At 41.6% G+C, this 22,362-nt stretch overlaps 2 protein-coding genes across 2 annotated transcripts in view; one reads left to right on the top strand and one right to left on the bottom strand.

The window, feature by feature from the left end:
• LOC144894359 (uncharacterized) overlaps nucleotides 1–1,644 on the top strand; it is a 460,407-nt gene extending 458,763 nt beyond the window's left edge. Inside the window, exon 2 of the mRNA XM_078787131.1 lies at nucleotides 1,144–1,644. The gene's annotated coding sequence lies outside the window, so the exon portion shown is untranslated. The remainder of the gene's footprint in view (nucleotides 1–1,143) is intronic.
• FSIP1 (fibrous sheath interacting protein 1) overlaps nucleotides 1–22,362 on the bottom strand; it is a 94,897-nt gene that overhangs the window by 35,811 nt on the left and 36,724 nt on the right. Inside the window, exons 8-11 of the mRNA XM_078787132.1 lie at nucleotides 21,068–21,210; nucleotides 16,269–16,376; nucleotides 13,366–13,503; nucleotides 11,589–11,732 (exon numbers count right to left, since the gene is read on the bottom strand). Of these exons, the coding sequence (XP_078643258.1) occupies nucleotides 11,589–11,732; nucleotides 13,366–13,503; nucleotides 16,269–16,376; nucleotides 21,068–21,210 (533 nt within the window). The remainder of the gene's footprint in view (nucleotides 1–11,588; nucleotides 11,733–13,365; nucleotides 13,504–16,268; nucleotides 16,377–21,067; nucleotides 21,211–22,362) is intronic.

The raw sequence follows: 22,362 nt of genomic DNA, 5'->3' as shown, positions 1-22,362 counted from the left end.
AAAAGCCATGTCCCAGTAGATATTTAAAAAAAATTATTTTGAGCACCACCCTAATATATACACATACATATATATATATATATATATATATATATATATATATATATATATATATATATACTGTATATATATATATATATATATATATATATATATATATATATATATATATATATATATATATATATATACAGTGCGTTTAGAAAGTATTAAGACCCTTTCACTTTTTTCACATTTTGTTATATTGCAGCCTTCTGCTGAAATCGTTTAAATTCATTTTTTCCCTCACCATTCTACACTCAATACCCCATAATGACAAAGAGAAAACAGGATTTTAGAAAGTTTTGCAAATTTATTAAAAAGAAAAAACTGAAATATCACATTGACATAAGTATTCAGACCCTTTGCTATGACACTTGAAATTTACCTCATGTGCCCTCCCATTTCTCTTGATCATCTTTGAGATGTTTCTACACCTTGATTGGAGTCCACCTGTGGTAAATTCAATTGATTGGACATGATTTGCAAAGGCACACACCTAACTATATAAAGGTCTCACAGCTGACAATGCATATCAGAGCAAAAACCAAGCCATGAGGTCGAAGGAACTGCCTGCAGAGCTAAGAGACAGGATTGTGTCGAGGCACAGATCTGGGGAAGCCAACAAAAAAATTTCTGCTGCATTGAAGGTTCCCAAGAGCACAGTGGCCTCCATAATTCTTAAATGGAAGAAGTTTGGAACAACCAAGACTCTTCCTAGAGCTGGCCGCCCGGCCAAACTGAGCAATCCGGGGAGAAGGGCCTTGGTAAGAGAGGTGACCAAGAACCCGATGGTCACTGTGGCTGAGCTCCAGAGATCCTATGTGGAGATGGGAGAACCTTCCAGGAGGTGGTCAGACGGAAGCCAAACAGTTCAATCTTGGTTTCATCAGACCACAGAATCTTGTTTCTCAGTCTGAGAGTCCTTTAGGTGCTTTTTTGCAAACTCCAAGCGGGCTTTCATGTGTGTTTCACTGAGGAGAGGCTTCCGTCTGCCCACGCTGCCATAAAGGCCAGATCGGTGGAGTGTTGCAGTGATGGTTGTCCTTCTGGAAGTTTATCCCATCTCCACACAGGATCTCTGGAGCTCTACAGCTCAGCCAGAGTGACCATCGGGTTCTTGGTCACCTCTCTTACCAAGGCCCTTCTCTCCCGATTGCTCAGTTTGGCTGGGCGTCCAGCTCTAGGAAGAGTCCTGGTTGTTCCAAACTTATTCCATTTAAGAATTATGGAGGCCACTGTGCTCTTGGGAACCTTAAATGCAGCAGATATTTTTTTGAAGGCTTCCCCAAATCTGTGCCTCGACGCAATCCTGTCTCTGAGCTCTGCAGGCAGTTCCTTCGACCTCATGGCTTGGTTTTTGCTCTGATATGCATTGTCAGCTGTGAGACCTTATATAGACAGGTGTGTGCCTTTCCAAATCATGTCCAATCAATTGAATTTACCACAGGTGGACTCCAATCAAGGTGTAGAAACATCTCAAAGATGATCAAGAGAAATGAGAGGCACCTGAGCTAAATTTCAAGTGTCATAGCAAAGGGTCTGAATACTTATGTAAATGTGATATTTCAGTTTTTTCTTTTTAATAAATTTGCAAAACTTTCTAAAATCCTGTTTTCTCTTTGTCATTATGGGGTATTGAGTGTAGATTAATGAGGGAAAAATGAATTTAAACGATTTCAGCATAAGGCTGTAACATAACAAAATGTGAAAAAAGTGAAGGGGTCTAAATACTTTCTGAATGCACTGTATATATACAGTCACGTGAAAAAGTAGGTACACCCCATGTAAAGTTTTGACTTTTTCAACATACAGCTATTTGATCTTCATTTCAACAATATTGATAGATAAAGGTGATATAATGTAACAAATATCATGAAACATTTACATTTTGTAGTCCATTGTATAATTTAAATAAACATAAATGCAAATTTCGCATGTGGAAAAAGTAAGTACACCCCTACATTTATCACTACTTCAAATACCTAAAATTAGAATCAGGTGCATCAGCTCAGGTGCAAATGAGTAGAACATCGTTAGAGAGGATCTTGGCAGAACCTGTCTTATTTAAACCTCAGACATTTAGTTTGGTTTGCTATTTGTTGTTCAAGTGTGTGGGGTCACCATGCCTAGATCAAAAGAGCTATCTGAGGCCTTCAGAAAGAAGGTTATAGATGCCTACGAGTCTGGGATTGGATTTAAAAAGAACTCCAAACAATTTGAAATAAATCATTTGACTGTCCGGAAGATCATCTACAAGTGGAGAAGATTTCAAACAACTGCCTATTTGTTCAGGCCAGGCCGCCCCAGCAAGTTCAGCCCGAGAGCAGACCGCAAGATGCTGAAAGATGTCTCTAAGAACCCCAGAATGTCATCACGGGACCTCCAGGTAGCTCTTGCCACTGTTGATGCAAAGTGCACGAGTCTACCATTAGATAGAGACTGCACAAATTTGATCTACATGGGAGGTGTGCCAGGAGGAAACCTTTGATGTCCAGAAAGAACATCAGGGCAAGACTAAAGTTTGCGAATGAACACCAAGGCAAAGACCAGCACTTCTGGAACAATGTGCTCTGGATAGATGAGTCAAAGGTAGAGCTATTTGGCCACAGTACCAGAAGACATGTTTGGCGAAAACCAGACAGCATTTGACCACAATAACCTGATACCAACTGTAAAGCATGGTGGTGGAAATATTATGGTTTGCGGCATTTTTGCTGCATCAGGGCCTGGGCAGCTCACCATCATAGAATCCACGATGAATTCTTCATTGTACCTGAGGGTGCTTGAGGATAATGTGAGGCCATCTGTTAGAAAGTTGAAGCTCAACCAAAGGTGCAACTTGCAACATGACAATGACCCTAAACATACCAGTAAATCCACCAAGAAATGGCTGAAAAGAAAGAAATGGAGGGTTCTGGAATGGCCAAGTCAAAGCCTGGATCTAAATCCCATCGAGATGTTGTGGGGGGATTTGAAACGAGCTGTGCATGCAAGAAACCCCTCAAACATCGCACAGCTGAAAGAATTCTGCATGGAGGAATGGGCAAAATTTTCTCCCAGTCGATGTCAGAGACTGGTAGACAGTTATAAGAAACGCCTCCTTGAGGTTGTTTCTGCCAAAGGGGGCAATACCACCTATTAGAGCCAAGGGTGTACTTACTTTTTCCACATGCGAAATTTGCATTTATGTTTATTTAAATTATACAATGGACTACAAAATGTAAATGTTTCATGATATTTGTTATATTATATCACCTTTATCTATCAATATTGTTGAAATGAACATCAAATAGCTGTATTTTGAAATACTAGGGCATGCCCGTACTATATCTATATCTAAAATTATATCCCCCCCCTCTATTTACATGAAATGGTTTGGTCCAAAGCGAACGGCTTGCGAGTACGGTGACAATCCCCCCCCCCCCCCCTCTATTTACATGAAATGGTTTGGTCCATTCGCAAAGCCAAAGCGAACGGCAGTTACGAATCGCAGTTACGATGAATCGCAAATTAGTTTTAATTAGTTTTAAAACATAGTTTAACGGCAACATAGTTTGCCGACGGGAAATAAATGAATACGCTCTCAAATGTGCCATCCGAGGCAGAGTCTGTTCGCCACGTTCGGCACACGTGATAGCTCGCTGCTCTCTGATTGGTTGAATCGTTTTTTGGACATAGCTCGGTAACTACTTCTGCGATTAATTTAAAACCTTGAAAAGGCACATCCTCGGGTCCCCAGCAATATACCTGGCAAGTTTCAAGTATATCGGACCGGTAGTTGTCGAGAAACAGCGGTCACAGACAAACATACAAACAAACATACACACAGAGATTAGTGGAATTATAGATAGATGTTGAAAAAGTCAAAACTTTACATGGGGTGTACTTCCTTCTTCACGTGACTGTATATATATATATATGTATATATATATATATATATATATATATATATATATATATATATATATATATATATATATATATATATATCCAATTCATCAATCGACACTACAATTTCCTCGATGTGTTTCCCAGCCATAGCTCAGAGACCCCATTCACGATGTCATGGATGTGATTGGATGAATGGGTGGTGGTCGCCCTCTGTTGGTCAAGATCTTTACAGCAAATACTGTTGCAACATAGGGATTCAGTCACGATTCAATTATAAGAGGTGATTTGGGAGGGAAATCAATATGTACATAGAATTCTTTTCAAATAAAATTACATTTATAATTTTGCTGAGACTCTTTGAGGCACCTATACATATATCCCCTGCAAGATAAGAAAAAATGGAGACATTGTGCACTTACTTCTTTCTATATGAATTGCTGGCAGATTAGTAGATATTGGACAAATCAACATCGTACATTATTTGGGAGTTGAGCGTGTGATTCCTGAATCAAGAACTTAAACTGCTCAAATGGAAATGTCAAATAGGTTGCAGAGCTGGTTTCATTAGAAATCTAACCAGTAATACAAAATATAATTCACGAAAAGCACTACAAAAGTACTTCGCCATTTTAAAAAACACAAGACCAAATTAGGAATCGAATGCAGACACTGTCCTGAAGTGCACAATGGAGGTACCACATCATGAAAAGTTAGTCTTCGTGAAGACTCAGGTCAGTCTGCGTCAGAAGAAAATAATAAACAGCGACGTTTCTCAACCGGATATCAAGAGGTGTGTTAACCGCTGTGGGAAAGAGAATGAAGGCGTGAGTTCTTCTTCAAAGAAAGAGGGGAAAGGAGGGGAGAGAGAGAAAACTGAAAAGTTTCCATCAGTTAAAACTAGGGTCATTGATCTTAAAGTGCATTTTTATTTCCTCTTCCTGTGCCAAAGTTGCTAAAGACGTGTGTGCCAAAGACGGTTGCTGGAGTGAGATGTGCGTGGAAGAAGTTTCGGGAACTGAGTGGCGTGCCGATGAGGAGGGGAGTGTCGTTGAAGCTGAAGGGAAAGGTGTATGCTGCATGTGTGAGAAGTGTTATGATTTATGGGAGCGAGACATGGGTAATGAACGTAGAGCAGCAACGAAGGCTGGAAAGGGTGGAAATGCGAATGGTTCGGTGGATGTGCGGAGTATCGTTGAGAGAGAGGAAGACAAATGATGAATTGCGAAAAATGATGGGAATAGAGCCTGTGATTGATGCTGGGAAGAGGATCAGGTTGAGATGGTTTGGTCATGTGTTGAGGAAGGATGAAAGTGACTGGTTGAGAAGAGTGATGGAAATGAATGTAGAAGGAAGTAGAGGACGGGGAAGACCGAGAAAGACTTGGCTGAAGATGGTGGAAGAAGAAATGCGGGCAAAGGGGTTAACAAGGAGAGATGCAGAAAATAGGGCAAGATGGAGAAGATTGTCATGGGGACCGCAAGGCTAACCCCCGCTCTAGCAGGGAAAATGGCCTTAAAATGCATGTTGTTGTGTGTTGTTGTTCCTGTGCCAAAGAGAATAAAATTGAACTTCATCAATGATAATTTTAATGATCTCCGCATGACAAGCAAAGGGTGGAGTGGAGTTGGAAAGAAAAAAAAGTATGAACCTCGGCTGAACAGGGCAGTAAGGAACTACTTGAGTAACAAGTAAATCGCTTGTGGCACCCCCATTGGAGAAATAGATGTCCAACAGTGTTGCCAATATTCAGACAAGAATTGCACCAAACTACATTTAGGCCTTTGGCTGAGAGAAGTGGAGTGAACGGGCTTTCCTTTTCTTTCCAAGTGGCTTGGATGGTATAACACAAAGGGAGAGTGTGTGGCTGCATCCGTGCGAGAACATCGGAACATTTGGGTGCAAAACGAGACGATGCAATCACATCCAGCAAGAGGTGTTGATGTTAGTACAAGTTGTATTGCAAACGCAAAAACATTTCCACAGATTAAGGCACATAGTCAGGTTCACTATGTTTTTTCGTTCAAAATCATGGTAGATTAGCAAACCTATACATTTTTGGAAACGTTATTACATGGAAAATCTGAAAATCAATGTTTACATTTGCCAATTCCGACCAATTCGATTCGACCAATTCGACCAATTCGACCAATCGACCAATTCCATTCGACCAATTCGACCATTCGACCATTCGACCAATCGTTTCGATCGACCATTCGATCAATTCGATCGATTCGATTCGATTCATCGAATTCGATTCGATCGACCATTCGACCAATTCGATTTGCCAATCAATTTGACCGACCTTTGCTTGTGTGGAACGGACTGTGAAAACGATGCGGACTATATTGTCGGATACGACACACAGGACAGTGATGACGAACTCTAAATGGCATATTCTGTAATCGTGTATGTTTGATGCCATTGAGTGCCTGTGTATATTTTGTCATTGACTGCCTGTGTCGATGTGAAGTTATACCGACTGCATGTGTATATATGATTTTGCTGACTGCCTGTGTATGTTTGGTGATATGAATTATTGTGACACATTTTGATGTTATTAACTGCCTGTACAAAATGATAACATGTATTTGATTATGCAACTTATCGCAAATATAAAGACAGTATTTTGCAATTCAAAACCTTTGATTCGTGTCTTACCATTCCCCACAGCACTAATTTGATACTTTCATTGGATTCCTTGTCCCTGAAAATATAGGTTTAGTATATTTTTTAAAGTTTTTAGGGTAATTAGAGGCAGAAATAGAACAAAATATGTATTTTACAGTGGCCATTTTGAAAATCCAAAATGGCCGCCATACAGGTATCTCTCCAAATGTAAACATTGATTTTTAGTTTCCTTATGCTATAACCTTTCCAAAAATGTATAGGTTTGGTAATCTACCATGATTTTGAACGAAATATAATTTATTGACATAGTGAACCTGACTAACACAGCAAACCAAATCTCTCGAGTAAGCAGGAATAAAAAATACGAGGAGAGAAATTTGGCACAAAGTAATTGGCAAGCTCAACTTCAATTGACCAGGTAACGTATTATTTATAATCAATATTATTATGTGGAAGGGGGGAGGGAGGATCCATATATAGATTGTGGTAAGAATAGCATGGACCATGTAACCACATAGCATAGATTACTCGTAACATGTCACAGTAAGTCGTATTGTAAAAAGTGCACTGATAGAGTTTGTATTCTGTCTTATAAAGTGTAAAACCTATAAAAGTTTTTTTAAACCTCCGCTTTCCTAGTGAAGCCATGTGAGGACTCAGGTGCAAATGCACATCTGGAAAGCACATTGCACTTTAGGAGGAAACAGCACAGACTGTTTGGCCAGTGCACCGCGAGCCATGGCAGCAAGATTGGCCATGGAGAGGGTAGGGGAGGACTTTTTTTGTTGGAACCACCTCGTTAGGTGGGATGGCTCTGAGGATGGAACGCCCAAAGATTCAGATGGCTAATGAGTGGAATGCGCCGCCCACAAAGGCAGCGCCAAAGGTTACGAGGGCCGTAACCACACCAGAGCATGACAGTTTGAGTTCTGGTTTGGCATTTGGAGTTAGAAGTTGGAGTTGGGATCAGACCTTGGCAGAGGCAGCATCCCTCTTCTCATCACCATACCTATCCTCATCACCATCTTCTCGTCTTACGCCGCACTATCCATGTGCCACACCAGCCTGCATGGATCCAATACCAGCTTGGACCATACTGAACCCACAACAAATTTGTGCCATTCCTCAAGCCCTCGCTCATTCCCCATTGTTGTGTGAGTCCTGGTATTTTTCTTTGGCACCATAGATGGGTTTGGCTTTAGTGTTTTATTTCGTTTCATTGTACACAAGTGTGTGCTTCTATACAAATTGTCTTTGAGCACCTGATCAGTTCCAATTATTTATTTGTTAGTGTATCCTCTCTTCTCTCTTCCCCCCCCCCCCCCCCCATATTCCTTTATTAAATCATTTTAATTGTAAAGAAAACGTTTCCCCACTTTCTTGCATTCCCGTGCGAACACAAGCAGTTTTCGGTTACGTTGGGTGAACTTTGGGGGAATTCCAGTAACCTTGAACGCAGTCACTATAAACACTATTTTGGGATCTGCGGAGGCATTTATAAGACCTCCAGCTGGCTCAGAGCGACCATGTTAACGGACGCCTCTGATGTCACAATATCATCCCACTGTCATGCACACACTTCCACAAATTGATTTTCAAGAGGCATGCACTCTCTGCTTGGAATAAACCATCTTCTTCTACTAGAAACACTATCACCTTATTAGCAATCATATCAATATCATCATATCAATTAGCAATAATTGAATAAAATTGCTTCAGTTTATGAAAGAATACAGTTCAATTTCAATGATAACATTTTAGGCATTTTAGCTCTTTCACGAGCCTCGATTCTGTATACAAAAAAAAACAAAAAAAAACAAAGAAACGTGCAAGATGTATCCATTTTCATTCATCGGCATGATGTCTACGGTTTATGTAGATAGATTATATATATAAAAATATAACCACCTTTAGAGGCCATTTTTCCCCGCAAAGTGGGGGTTGGCCTTTTTCGGGCACCGTGGTTGTTGTTGTTTTTTGGTCCCCTTTTTGAAGCAATGTTTTACGGCCGGATGCCCTTCCTGACGCGAACCCTTTTTGCCGCCTTTTACGACAAGCAGGGAATTACCAGTGAACTGGTACTCAATTAGCCGACCTCGGAAGGATGAGACAGGCTGAGTCAACCCCCCTGGCGTTGGTTCAGCGATCGACCGGGATTCGAACCCAGGATCCTAGGATCCTAAGCCGGCACCCTAGCCGCTAGCCCAACACCAGGGTTCACTCTGGTGTAGATATGATTGATATGTAGATAGATTAAAGATCCAATAACCTTACAATCACAAGTTGCTTTTGTTACACTAGTTAGTAGGGCTTATAGGAAACATGATAACTTTTCAGAAACACAAACGGCATTTAATTGAAATAAGCACTTGAAAAAAGGGTAAACTAGAAAGCATCTGAAAATGTAAAGCCGATCCGCATCCGCTTTGTATTCGGACTTCTTCTTCCATATGCTAAACATGACAAAAACAGCTAAAAAACATACAAACGATTGACGATTTTAGGCGACCTTGACCTTTTGTCCTCAAAAGCAATATGCTTCAGTGACCCAATACGCAAACCCTGCTAAACCTTCAAGTCCGCCGGATGAAAATTGACAATTTTATGCGCCCTGAACCTTTGACCTTTTGATACAACAACAACATGCATTTTAAGGCCATTTTCCCTGCTAGAGTGGGGGTTAGCCTTGCGGTCCCCAAGACAATCTTCTCCATTTTGCCCTATTTTCTGCATCTCCCCTTGTTAACCCCCTTGCCCGCATTTCTTCTTCGACCATCTTTCGCCAAATCTTTTTCCGTCTTCCCCGTCCTCTACTTCCTTCTACATTCATTTCCATCACTCTTCTCAACCAGTCACTTTCATCATTCCTCAACACATGACCAAACCATCTCTCTCAAACTGTTTCTCTTCACAGCATCCATCACAGGCTCTATTCCCATCATCTTTCGCAATTCATCATTTGTCTTCCTCTCTCTCTCAACGATACTCCACACATCCACCGAACCATTCGCATTTCCACCCTTTCCAGCCTTCGTTGCTGCTCTACGTTCATTACCCATGTCTCGCTCCCATAAATCATAACACTTCTCACACATGCAGCATACACCTTTCCCTTCAGCTTCAACGACACTCCCCTCATCATCAGCACGCCACTCAGTTCCAGAAACTTCTTCCATGCACATCTCACTCTAGCAATCATTGCCGAGTCTGATCCACCTTCTTAATTCAGCATGTCTCCGAGGTAACAAAATGTTTTCACACCTTCCAGCTTCATGCCGTCTCCAAGATTCAACTCAACATTTCCTCCATCTGCAGAATCCCTCTGTGCACACCTTACACTTGAATGTAGCTGCCACACTGGTTAATGACCCTCTCAGACCACTACATTTTTGATGAACCCACTCAGCGCACATTGTACATTGAATGGAATTCACTCCGACAACCTTCCTGCACACAGCACACGGCCATTTCCCAGTTCTTTCCACCTCACCACATGCTTTACCACTTGCCATCACCTTCGTTTTTCCGATATTCACCTTCAGACCTTTTGTCTCCATACATTCCTTCCACTTGTTCATCTTCTCCTTCAGTCCATCCATACTTTCAGCAATCAACACCAGATCATCTGGATACAACAACTCCCACGGTAAACCCTCCTTTACGTTCCAAGCCAGCACTTCTATCACAGCTACAAATAGTAGTGGACTTAGTACCGACCCCTGATGCACTCCCACCTTCACCTCAAACTCACCACTGTTCGCGTCCTTCATCCTTACAGCTGTGCGCGCTCTTTTGTACATTGCCATCACTACGCTGATCAACCATTCCTCCACTCCTAACTTCCTCAATGCCCATGTCACTAGTTCACGTGGAACCCTATCAAATGCTTTCTCCAGATCAACAAACCCAAGAAACAACTTCTTCCTCTTCTCCATGTACATGACCTTTTGATCTGAAACAAAAACGGCTTCGAGCTTTTGATTGGTGAACCAATTCAGTGACCCAATATGCAAACACTTAAAATTTCAGGTCAATGAGAAGAGAATTGATAATTTATGCAACCTTCACCTTTGACCTTTTGTTCTAAAAAAAAGAGCCGGCTTCTACCTTTTTGTTGGTGAACCAATTTAGTGACCCAATAAGCAAATTCTTTAAATTTCAGGTCAATTGCATGAAAATTGACGATTTTATGTGAAGCTGACCTTTGACATTTTGACCAAATTATTAATATGTCTTCTCCATAATCTCATAATGAAACTTTGTTGAAAATTTGATGGCAATCGGTCAAATGGTAAAAAAACGTTATGGCCCGGACAAAAAACACAAAAACACAAAAACACACACACACACAGCAAAACCCCGTCTCCCACTGCATGGGGATTGGCTAAAAATAATCAGAGAAATATTATTACAGATAAAATGTTACACATCTGAGATTCATACATCCATTAATCTCCCCCTAATGTCAATATACATACATGATTAATGTCTTAATCTCCCCATTACATACATGTTCGATGTACTTTATTAACCATCCCGGTAACTTTTTGATTCCAAGAGATTCCAAAAAGACTACTTATGCAGGAACTCCAACCCACAAAACAAAGCATTATTGAAAGGGCTCTGAATGCTATTACCAGAAATCATATGAACTAAGGGTGGGTATCAGATATTGTCAACATTGCAAACTTTGCATATTAAAATGGTTCTAAAGTTTTGCTTCACTTTCAGAACTTTTTTTTAATGTACTATTCTCTTTACAGAGCGCAGTCTTTTGGCAATAATGGGTGGTTTGCCATTGCCTTCCTGGCGTTGTTTGTCCATGCTCTATTGCTCTATCCTTTTAAATGCCGAGCGTCGAGCAAATAAACAGCACGTAACAAGTCGTTGGTATGACTCGGCTGGACTTTGAATCACCGACCTCCCAGACTCAGAGCGGATGCTCTAACCGTTAGGCCACCGAGTCTGGTGTATATGACATATACTAGCTGAGATACCCGTTCTTTCTCCCAAGCAATTAGGCTTACGTTGCGTGAGCATGCCTTATGGATCTCGGTAAGGCGTTGATCCACTGCGTCGAGGCGCTCAAGGTAGTTCAGCCAATGATGCGTCTTGCCTCCATGGTTGGCATTCCTCCACCAATACATTGACATCGCTTGGCCAATATGGCTCTTGGTAAAAGACAAACAACAAAATATTGAGACCTCTGTTTCTTCAAAGCTCAGGCATGCATTTACCCGCACTGAGCAACATTTAGATGAACTGCCTGGTACAAGTTGCATTTACTTAGTTGTGAGCAACGAAATTATAATTAATGATTTATTGATAGTAAATGCATTCTACCAGCCACTCAACAATCCCTCACCTTAGCTAACAAACTCCGATGTGGTACTTTATGAAATGCCTTAAGGAAGTCTAGATGTACAGTCCTGCATCCACTGCACTTCCCCCATCCATCCAATCAGAACTCTAATAAAAAATTTAACATCCCTTCCATAAATTTGTGCTCCTGCAATCCATTTGATTTTATTCAAATGGTTCCTAATCCTGGAAATAATTCATAAAACTAACTTGTCTATGGTTGCCCAATTTCTCTCTGGATCCTTTCTTATACTGTATTGTGGTATTAAATTGCCTACTCTCCAATACTCTGGTACTGGTCATGAGTCCAATTATTACCCTGCGCTCGCGAAGCGAAAAGCAGGGTTAGGCATCCGGTTGCGTACGTACGTGCGGGGTGTTCAGCGCTTCTAATGTACATTGTGGTCTAGTTTCTTCAACCACTGCTTTGTTTGTTCTTCTTGCATTCCATAGAATATTTAACATTCGTCTCCAACAACACATTTTGAAACTGTCAATCTTCTTTTATTTCTGTAAAGGTCCATGACTCACACCCATACTTTGCAACTGGAAATACCAGAGCATTCACCGGCCTCCCATTGGAATGCATTGTGTCACATCTTTGTCTTTCCAAATTTTTATCAATCCTGACATTGCTGTCCGTCTAGTAATCTCTCCTTTCGATTCTGCACTCACTTCAATCATAGATCTCAGAATGATGAAACTTTCCACAATTTCCGCATGATCGTCTCCCAATCTGAACACGTCGATCTTCTCAGTTGACAAGATTTTTAGGGGTTTTTTTTAGGTTTAAATAAAGATCAGCTTTTTCACTTTCCTTCTTCACTGTCTGCAGCAGTGCCATTAAGTCCTCTGTACTTTCTGTCAATAGGGTAGTTTCATCAGCATACCTTAGATTGTAGATACGTCTTCCTGCAATCCTGACTCCAACCCTCATGTCGTCCAAGTTTGATGTTGGCATGTAAGTGGCGGAAGTGGGTTGCCCTTGCCATCTTCCAGGCTTAATCGAAGTACTGAGCCGAAACCTATTTTGAGTAAGGCTGTCTGAACAGAGGAAGAAGAAGAGGTTGAAGAAGAAGAAAAAGAAAAGAAGAAGATGAAAGAATTACAACCTACCTGTTTTGTGTCTGTCAGTTTTGTAGCTCGGCGATTCTGTCCAAGAGCTTCATGAGTGTAGTTGAATGTGAAATCATCTACAGACTGCTAGGTACTTCATAGGTTTATAAGTTTGTATCTTGGTAGATGTTTTTGAAGATTTGTGTTGTATTGAACATATCGAGTGTCCGTGCCATCCCTACATAGGAAGTCTTACCGACTTCCTAATATCTCCATCAGAACATTATAAATCCAGCAATAAAGACCTTACAAGACACCAAAATACCCAAGGTACACACACAGTGAAAGAAGAGAGAGAGAGTGATAACAAAGAGTTTGATTGCAAACCTCCCGAGCAGTCAATTCTATTTTGTGGTGGAGCATTTCCGATTGAAATGCCTGCAGGTAGTTGTCTATGTCAGCCAGCCGCTGCTGCTCCCAAATCTCCAGAGTAAACCCCACACCAGGAGTTTTCGATGGTAAGGACTGCAGAAAGACAAAAAGGTTGGGGTTTTTTTTACATTTGTCGATTAACAGTGAGAAATCAAATACAATATAGATAATTTTACCCCTAAAATTATCTTCAGTTGTTTTACCTCGACAGTATTTTCTCACTTTTTACACTTCTTCCATACACTTTGATAATCCGCACCATTCATACTTTTCATTTTGCAACTTTGTAGATATTCCTATTTTTAAATATTTGTTTGAATACACTTCAAGATAAAGAAGTAATGGGTGTGCACTTCTGACGGCGATCGAGTCCAAGGCTCTCCACGTTGTTGACATCTCTCGACAAGAGGCCAGGCCTCATGATCCAATTCTCTCTCAACACCTGCAGGTTGATGGGCTCTCCCTTCACTTCTGGTCTTTATCCTCCGGCCCTCTCATCTATCCATTCTACCCCAGCCCACCCAGGTCGCACACATTCTTACGGAATTCTACACCTGGTAGCCCTCCCCAATTCTACACTTAATACTCTGCTCCATTCCTTCGTCCCTTTATACTCTCATCGGTGAAACTGACTGCCTGTATCTGCTGTCTCTTGTCCCTTTAGGAGTGCCGTACATTCTCAACTCGTACTTTCTCCCATACCCACCTGCTCCCTTCTATTCTTGTTAAAAATTCCCCTCCCTCCCTCTTTCTTTCTGTCACTCGTACACTCATGTGGTAGGTAGTACAATACAGCTGAGTCATTGACTTTGCATCCACGGTCCCCTATAATGCCCTGTAATTCTGTAAAACTGCAACATTTTGTATTCTAGCTCCTCCAGTCGTCTACAATTCTGTTTACAAAAAGTATGTAAACACCTTCATTATACTCGACAACTTTAGCATCTCATAACATTGATTCCACAAGACTAATATGTCTGTGTATTATCAAAATGAAGAAGTGTATACAAGATGTCTATGTATTATCAATTTCCATTTGCAATGGGAACCATGCACAACTGTTCCACAGAAGAAGGTAGCTACGGGGGAGCTGTGACGTCGTTACAAAAGGTTAATTATGCTGAGGTCAACAAGTTGTTCAATCACTGTAATCCTTAAATACAAAGTACCTGCGAATCCAGGATGGAATTCTACACATACTGTGACTGGTTCGGCGGGGGTCACGAGGGGGAGCTTTCAGACCCACTTCCCACCCACCCACCCACCCAGATAATTCCGCAGCACTATAGGTTGCTAAGCAACCATGGACGCTGTCTAGGATGTTTCATTCAGTCAAGGTCCAGCGTTTAACTCCGCTTTACCTTTTCGGTGAATTAATCCCCCAGATGGGTTACCGTGCTCTCAACGCCGCACTGCTGTCAATCAAAACGGCCGAGCGACACCATATGTGAGATGCTGGCTAATGACTCACCATGACAAAATGGCAAGGCAGTACTCCCATTCAGTATTCACACACAATTGTCTAACCAATGGAAAGAGATGGTCGAGCAGTTTGAAAATGAGTGTATAAAGAGTTAGCAAAGGCACGTATTTATAACTGCAACAGCTCACACAAGAAAGATCTTACCCCTTAGCACATAAGCTCTCTTAGCCAGTTACCTTACCACAATTCTAAACACACAGGCACCTCACACCATTTAAAATTAAGACAATGAGATAAGTAAGAGTGATAGACAGAGGAAGAAATTAGGTCGAGGTAGAGGGTCGGCCTCTCACTCACCTGACGCAAGCCAGAAGGTTTGTGTTGGTCCTAACGTAAGAAAGGGGAGGGGAGGGTAGAGGATGTAGTGTGCTGTGTAGGGAGAGGTGCAATGAATGCCTGTAGTGGTTTAGATGAAAGTGTGAGATGTGAGTCAGTAACCCAGCCCTAAAAAAGGATGAGGGTTAACTGTTGAAAATTGTTGTGCATTCAAAGTGAACAAATTAGAAGTAGGGAAAGCCAGAGATACATCGAGTAAATCAGAGTGTTTGGCCGGCACGTCCAGAGAAACTCCGCGGTCCATCAGCACTCTGCTGCACTGCAGCAACAGCCTGTTCATCATCATAGGTTCAGCCTCGGCTCTTCAATTTCTGCAGATACGCAAAAGCTCCAAGCCCTTGAATTAATGAGCTTATATGGACCTTGGGAGGGGTGTGGTTTGGGGACTGAGCTGCTTTGAGTGCAGCTTGGGCTTCGTGGGTGTCACATCCTCACTGGTCCATTACTGTCCCCATGCGACACCCATTGGCAGAGCCCAGCTCCTGCTGTGAAGCCCATGACCAGGCCCACCCGCTTGCCAGGGCTGCATACTCCCGCTGTGCTATGATGTTCTTGATTGGGTTTGTACTCGCAGTCCACACCGCTTGATGTTGATGTCGAATGATTGGATTAGCACTCGCGGTCCGGTCACACTACTTGATGCTGATGTTGATTGATTGGATTTGAAATGGTGGTTTTATAATGTTGCGTGTGATGTTCAGTGTAATGTTGGAGTGGTTCAAAGTGTGCATGGATGCGCTGCAGAGGTGTGGAGAGAGAGATTGAGAGAGATGGGGAGAGATAGGGGGAGAGATGAGAAGAGAGTGAAAGACAGAGAGGATTTAGATGGGAAAAAATCACAAAGGGTTTCAAATCTACGCAAACACAATGAATCTCCAATTCCACTGATACAAGGAGACAGGTAATTTAGCTAGACAAGATACTACAGATGCAACTACCTTATGCATCCCTTATGTGTTGGTATGTGTTAAAATTAAGACAAAAACTTTTATCCACGTGTGCTAATTTGTAGAAAGACAATGTTGCATCACTTCCTGACCTTTGCATTATTATCAGATGCTTTGCCTTCCATGTCATCGATGTCTTCCAGAAGTTCATTAAGCCTTTTCTTCTCATCATCTGTCAACGTGATGGGGTTTCTTGCAGCCTAACGATGTGGAAAGATCGCAACAATCAATGGCACTGTGTTTACATGACTGCCATTTCAGCAAAATGTGAATGTCTCGAGCATGTTATATGTTTCAATACATAGGAGATCAATATTGTTGGCTGAATAAAGGAAATTATACTTATTTTCTCGAGTATTTTTATTACTCTCACATGGATGTAATGACGATAAAAATTATTTATTAAATAACGGTGTTACATTTGCAACTCTTTCCTCTGGTACCTGTGTCCACTCCAATGAAGTGTTTGGTTAACATATTGGTTAACATCACAGAAAGTGATAGGTCCATTGGCATATCACTTCCCCATCACAGACAGGTCAGTGGTATCTCTGTCTTCTACCGCCTCCTCTCTGGTCTTGCACCCTCTGCTCTTTCCGTGCATTGCCCCCCTTCCCGCCTCCCTTCTCCGCCCCTCTACCTCCCTTCCCCCCCATTCCCCCCAAGGATCAGGAGCATCAGTGAACAGCAATCTTCAAGACTTTCCTCAGATATTCCATGGGATTCAAGTCTGGGCTTTGGCTGGAGCACTCAAGGACTTTCACATTCTTGTTCTGAAGCCATTCCAGTGTTGCTTTGGCTGTATGCTTGGGATCATTGACCTGTTGGACGTAAATCTTCGCGACAGTCTAAGGTCTTTTGCACTCTGAAGCAGGTTCTCCTCAAGGATTTGCCTGCATTTGACTCCATTCATTGTTCCCTCTATCCTTACAAGTCGCTGAAAAGCATCCCCATAGCATGATGCTGCCACCACCATGCTTCATGGTGGGGATGGTGTCAGGTGGGTGATGAGCTGTGCTTGGTTTCCGCCAGATGTAGCGCTTTGCATTCAGGCCAAAGAGTTCAATTTTCGTCTCATCAGAGCACAGAATATTTTGCCTCATCCTCTCAGTCTTTCATGTGCCTTTTTGCAAACTCCAGGCATGCTGTTATGTGGCGTGTCTCAGGCATGGCTTCCATCTGGCCACTCTCTTATAAAGCTAGATGTGTGAAGTGCTGCAGAGACTGTTGTCCTCCCGGCAGGTTTTACTATCTCAGCCAAGAAACTCTGTAGTTCTGTCAGTGGTCATTGGGATCTTGGTCACCTCCCTGACATTAGTTATTCTTTCCTAGTTGCTCAGTTTGGTTGGACAGTCAGATCTATAAAGAGTCTGGGTAGTTCCATTTTCTTTCCATTTCCTAATGATGGAGCTCACTATGCTCTTGTGAACTTTCAACACTTAACATTGTTTTATACCCTTCCCCAGATCTATGCCTCCTCACAATTCTATCTCAGAGTTATAGGGACCGTTCCTTGGACTTCATGGTAGAGTTTCTGCTCTGACATGCACTATCTACTGCGGGACCTTGTATAGAAAGGTGTGTTTCTTTCTAAATCGTGTCCAATCGATTGAATTGGCCACAAGTGGACTTTAATCAAGTTGTGGAGAAATCTCAAGTATGATCAAAGGAAATTGGATGCACCTGAACTCAATTTGAAGTGACGTAGGAAAGGGGTTGAATACTTATTGCCTCAAGAAATTTCAGCTTTTCCTTTTTAATTATTTTGTAAAAATTTCTAAACAAAAAATTCCACTTTGACATTACAGGGTATTATGTGCAGATCAGTGCCAAAAAAAATCTCAATTAAATCCATTTTTTATTGAGGCTGAAACACAACAAAACGTGAGAAAAGTCAAGGGGTGTGAATACTTTCGGAAGACACTGTATATATCTGTATATATATCTGTGCAGCGTCTGTCCTGTCTTGTGTTGTCCTGTGTTGTCACTTAACTACTTTCTCAAACTTTTGTGAAATCGTACCAAACTTCTGGTATGCACATATCTCTCCCGTCGGTATGTCCTAAGGGTATTTGTTTTGAAAAAATTTCGAGTTTATTTATTTATTTATTTTTAATTTTTTGGGGGAAAATCTTTTTTCACAACTTAAGTTTTCAACTTCAATTGTTTATAAAATGTGATATCACGTATATTACAAATACATTTGTGCAAAATAATTGTTTGAATTATGATTGGTTTAAACCATGACAAAACGGCAACTCGGGTGCAGTCATTTATCTATATATCTACACATCTGGGCAGTGTCTGTGTTGTCACTTAACGACTCCCTCAAACTTTTGTTTCCTGGTTGTGAAGTGTTTTTAATAACGTTGTGGTGGTTTTGAATCACGTGGTGGTGAGGTATTTTGAATTATGTAGTGGTGAGGTGTTTTTAAATGACGTGGTGGTGAGGTATTTTGAATTACTTGGTGGTGAGGTGTTTTTAAATGACGTGGTGGTGAGGTGTTTTTAAATCACGTGGTGGTGAGGTATTTATATTTACGTGGTGGTGAGGTGTTTTTAATTATGTGGTGATGAGGTGTTTTGAATTAGTTGGTGATGAGGTGTTTTGAATTACATGGTGGTAAGGTGTTTTGAATTACTTGGTGGTGAGGTGTTTTTAATTATGTGGTGATGAGGTGTTTTGAATTAGTTGGTGATGAGGTGTTTTGAATTACGTGGTGGTGAGGTGTTTTGAATTACGTGGTGGTGAGGTGTTTTTAATTTCGTGGCTGTGTCGTGGTTTTTAATTTCGTGTTTCGTGGCTGTGGGGTGTTTTTAATTTCGTGGCTGTGAGGTGTTTTATTACGTGTTTTATGGCTGTGAGGTGTTTTCAATTTTGTGGTGGTGAGGTGTTTTTAGTTTCGTGGTGGTGAGGTGTTTTTAATTTCGTGGTGGTGAGGTGTTTTTAATTTCGTGGTGGTGAGGTGTTTTTGACTTCGCAAAAGCGGAAGGTTATGTTTTGATCGCTGTGTATTTATTTGTATGTCTGTGTGTGTGTGTGTGTGTATGTTATTCGCATAACTCAAAAAGTATTCAACCGAATTGCATGAAATTTGGTGGGATGATTGGTTATTATACGGGACACATTTGATTAGATTTTGGGAGCAATCGGGTCAAAGGTCAAGGTCAAGGTCACGAAAAGGTCAAAATCGTATTTTTGTTGTTCTGTTCCCTACACTCCCATGCCAAGTACAGAACAGTAGCTGCGGCGAAGGTATGCGCTCTACCGAGTGCCCGTTCTAGTTATTACGTGTTTTATGGCTGTGAGGTGTTTTAAATTACTTGGTGATGAGGTGTTTTCAATTATGTGTGGTGAGGTGTTTTTAATTTCGTGGTGGTGAGGTGTTTTTATTACGAGTTTTATGGCTGTGAGGTGTTTTAAATTACTTGGTGATGAGGTGTTTTCAATTATGTGTGGTGAGGTGTTTTAAATGATGTGTGGTGAGGTGTTTTGAATTACTTGGTGGTGAGGTGTTTTGAATTACGTGATGGTGAGGTGTTTTGAATTACTTGGTGGTGAGGTGTTTTGAATTACTTGGTGGTGAGGTGTTTTGAATTACGTGATGGTGAGGTGTTTTGAATTACTTGGTGGTGATGTGTTTTGAATTACGTGGTGGTGAGGTGTTTTGAATTACTTGGTGGTGAGGTGTTTTGAATTATGTGGAGGTGAGGTGTAATCGTCCCAAACTTCCAGTCTGCACCTACCCCTCCCCTCGGTATGTGCTGAGGGGTTCTTTCTTGAAGAAGAAAAAAACATTCAACCTGAATCTTCAACCTAAATTGCTTATAAAAATGTAATATCACAAACACAATAAATACATTTGTGCAAAGTAATTGTTTGTATCATGATTGGTGTAAATCATGACAACACAGCAACTCAGGTACAGTCATTATCCTCAGCTAAAATAAGCCCGTTCCTCAGTGGGGCGACCCGAGCCAAGCTAGTATAGTATATTTATGCAGTATATATATACACACACTCAAACACACATACACACACGCACACGCACACACACGATCAGACCCCATCACTGTAGTCGTGGGTACCAGTAAGCAAGTGCCACACCAGCTATTGCTGCATGTACCCTGACTGCCAGGAAATGTGTGCCTCACATTAACCTTTCTGGAGTACACAAAACAATTCTGGGGGTAGCCAGGAACAATTTACACGATAAAAAAGCTCTTCTGGCTAAACAGTTGCATAGGCCCTGCCTACTAGACATGAGGTTATCAGAACTACAGCCTCCTATATCTCCGTAGAATTGTACTGCATCCAATACCGGAAAGATAACTTGATTCTCAATTTCAAGATTCTCAATTTCAAGAGTACTTTCTCCAGGGTGGATTGGTCTAGCTATTAAATTGAGAAGTAAATGATCTGTGCAAGTTTTAAATTGCCCTGGATTGCTGACCCTATACATTTCCAACATTAGCGTTATCTATCTATAATTCCAGTAATCTCTGTGTGTGTGTACGTGACCGCTGTTTCTCGACAACCACGGGTCCGATTTACTTGAAACTTGCCAGGTATATTGCTGGGGACCTGAGGATGTGCCTTTTCAAGGTTTCATATTAATCGGACAAGTAGTTAGCGAGCTATGTCCAAAAAACGATTCGACCAATCAGAGAGCAGCGAGCTACCGAGCTATGGCGATTTAGCCTTTCGCCGTTCGCTTTGGCTTTGCGAATGGACCAAACCATTTCATGTAAATAGAGGGGGGGGTTCTACCGTACTCGCAAGCCGTTCGCTTTGGCTTTGCGAATGGACCAAACCATTTCATGTAAATAGAGGGGGGGGATATAATTTTAGATATATATATAGTACGGGCATGCCCTAGTTTAAACAAACCTCAATATTCTTAGTGATGAAGTTGGTCTTGCCGAGCAGTCGCTTCTTCATGCGCAGCTCTTCTCTTTGTATTTTTCCATGATACTTGTCACCAATCCATGAAGTCTCTCTTTCTTCAGTCGTGGGTGAACATGAAGTTGATTCTACAGGTTGTTTTAATGAAATACATCAGATGGCAGGTAGGTTTTCACAAAATAGGACTTCATTACTGATGTCCACAATGTTGTTTTTACAGCGTAGCCCATCTGGCACATCGTTTGTCTGCCCGTCAGGTGTATGCATGTATTTGTATGTATGTGTGTATGTCCCTCACAAACGTCCACCAATCAGAGCTGAGGATCTGGTCACATCACAGGGGGACAGAATTTAGTAACCATTACAGTTGCATATTTTACGAAAAGGAAATATAATAACCTTCTGTGGAACATTTAGGGGTCCCAGCAGGTGTCTGCCCGGCAAGTAAAGCCCGGCTACGCCGTTGATAGACTATCTGTCTTGTTTTATATACCGGTACATGGTCGAGGCTCGTGGAAGAGCTAGAGCAGAATCAAAGGGAACAAAATGGAAAGGTGGAAACGCCAACAACAGAGTAGAAGTGAGAGTGAATTCAAGAAGAGGGGGGAAAGGATACATTGGGGTGAACAAGCTGCACACAAGTTGAATGAAACACAGCAAGAAGAGGAAGGGGGAAAGCAGGGATGAAACAGAAAAGGAACAACCCAACCGACAACTAAAAAAACGAAAAAGAGGTGAGGGAGATGGGGAAAATTATAATGACCTGGAAAATGGGAGTCTTTATGAATGGGGTCATTTTGGGTCGAATAGATCATGGGTATGGATATGGGATGACCTGTTGTAGTGATGAATAGCTGTCTTGAAGCACTAGAAAGAAAGAATGGAACTGAACAGACTGGGGAAGTTGGCTGTACAGGTGAGAGAAAAGAGGGAACAAAGGAGTGGAAGTGAGCAGTGAGCCTGTATTTGGGGAGTTTAACAAGAAGAGGGTTACTGACAGACCATATGCAACCTGCAGAAAACTAGAAGGGACAGAGCCAAGAGAGAGCAGAGGGTGCAAGACCAAAAAGGAGGCAGTATAATACAGAGAGGCCGTCGTTCTGCCTGATATGTGAAAGTAACAATTCTAGACGCTCAGCCTCATTGCAGGAGATCCCAATGATTTTGAAGGCCTTACTTTCCATGGCATTAACAATGGCAAGGTGTGAGGTGAGACAAGGGTACCAGCCCAAAGGGTGGGGGGGGGGGGGGGAGCATTACTCCATCAAACTATGAGTGAA

The sequence above is a fragment of the Myxine glutinosa genome, chromosome 11 (genome assembly GCF_964187855.1).
Source record: "Myxine glutinosa chromosome 11, kmMyxGlut1.1, whole genome shotgun sequence".
Taxonomy (NCBI): Eukaryota; Metazoa; Chordata; class Myxini; order Myxiniformes; family Myxinidae; genus Myxine; species Myxine glutinosa.
Note: the sequence above shows the minus strand (reverse complement) of the source record. Positions and strands in the feature narration are given on the sequence as shown.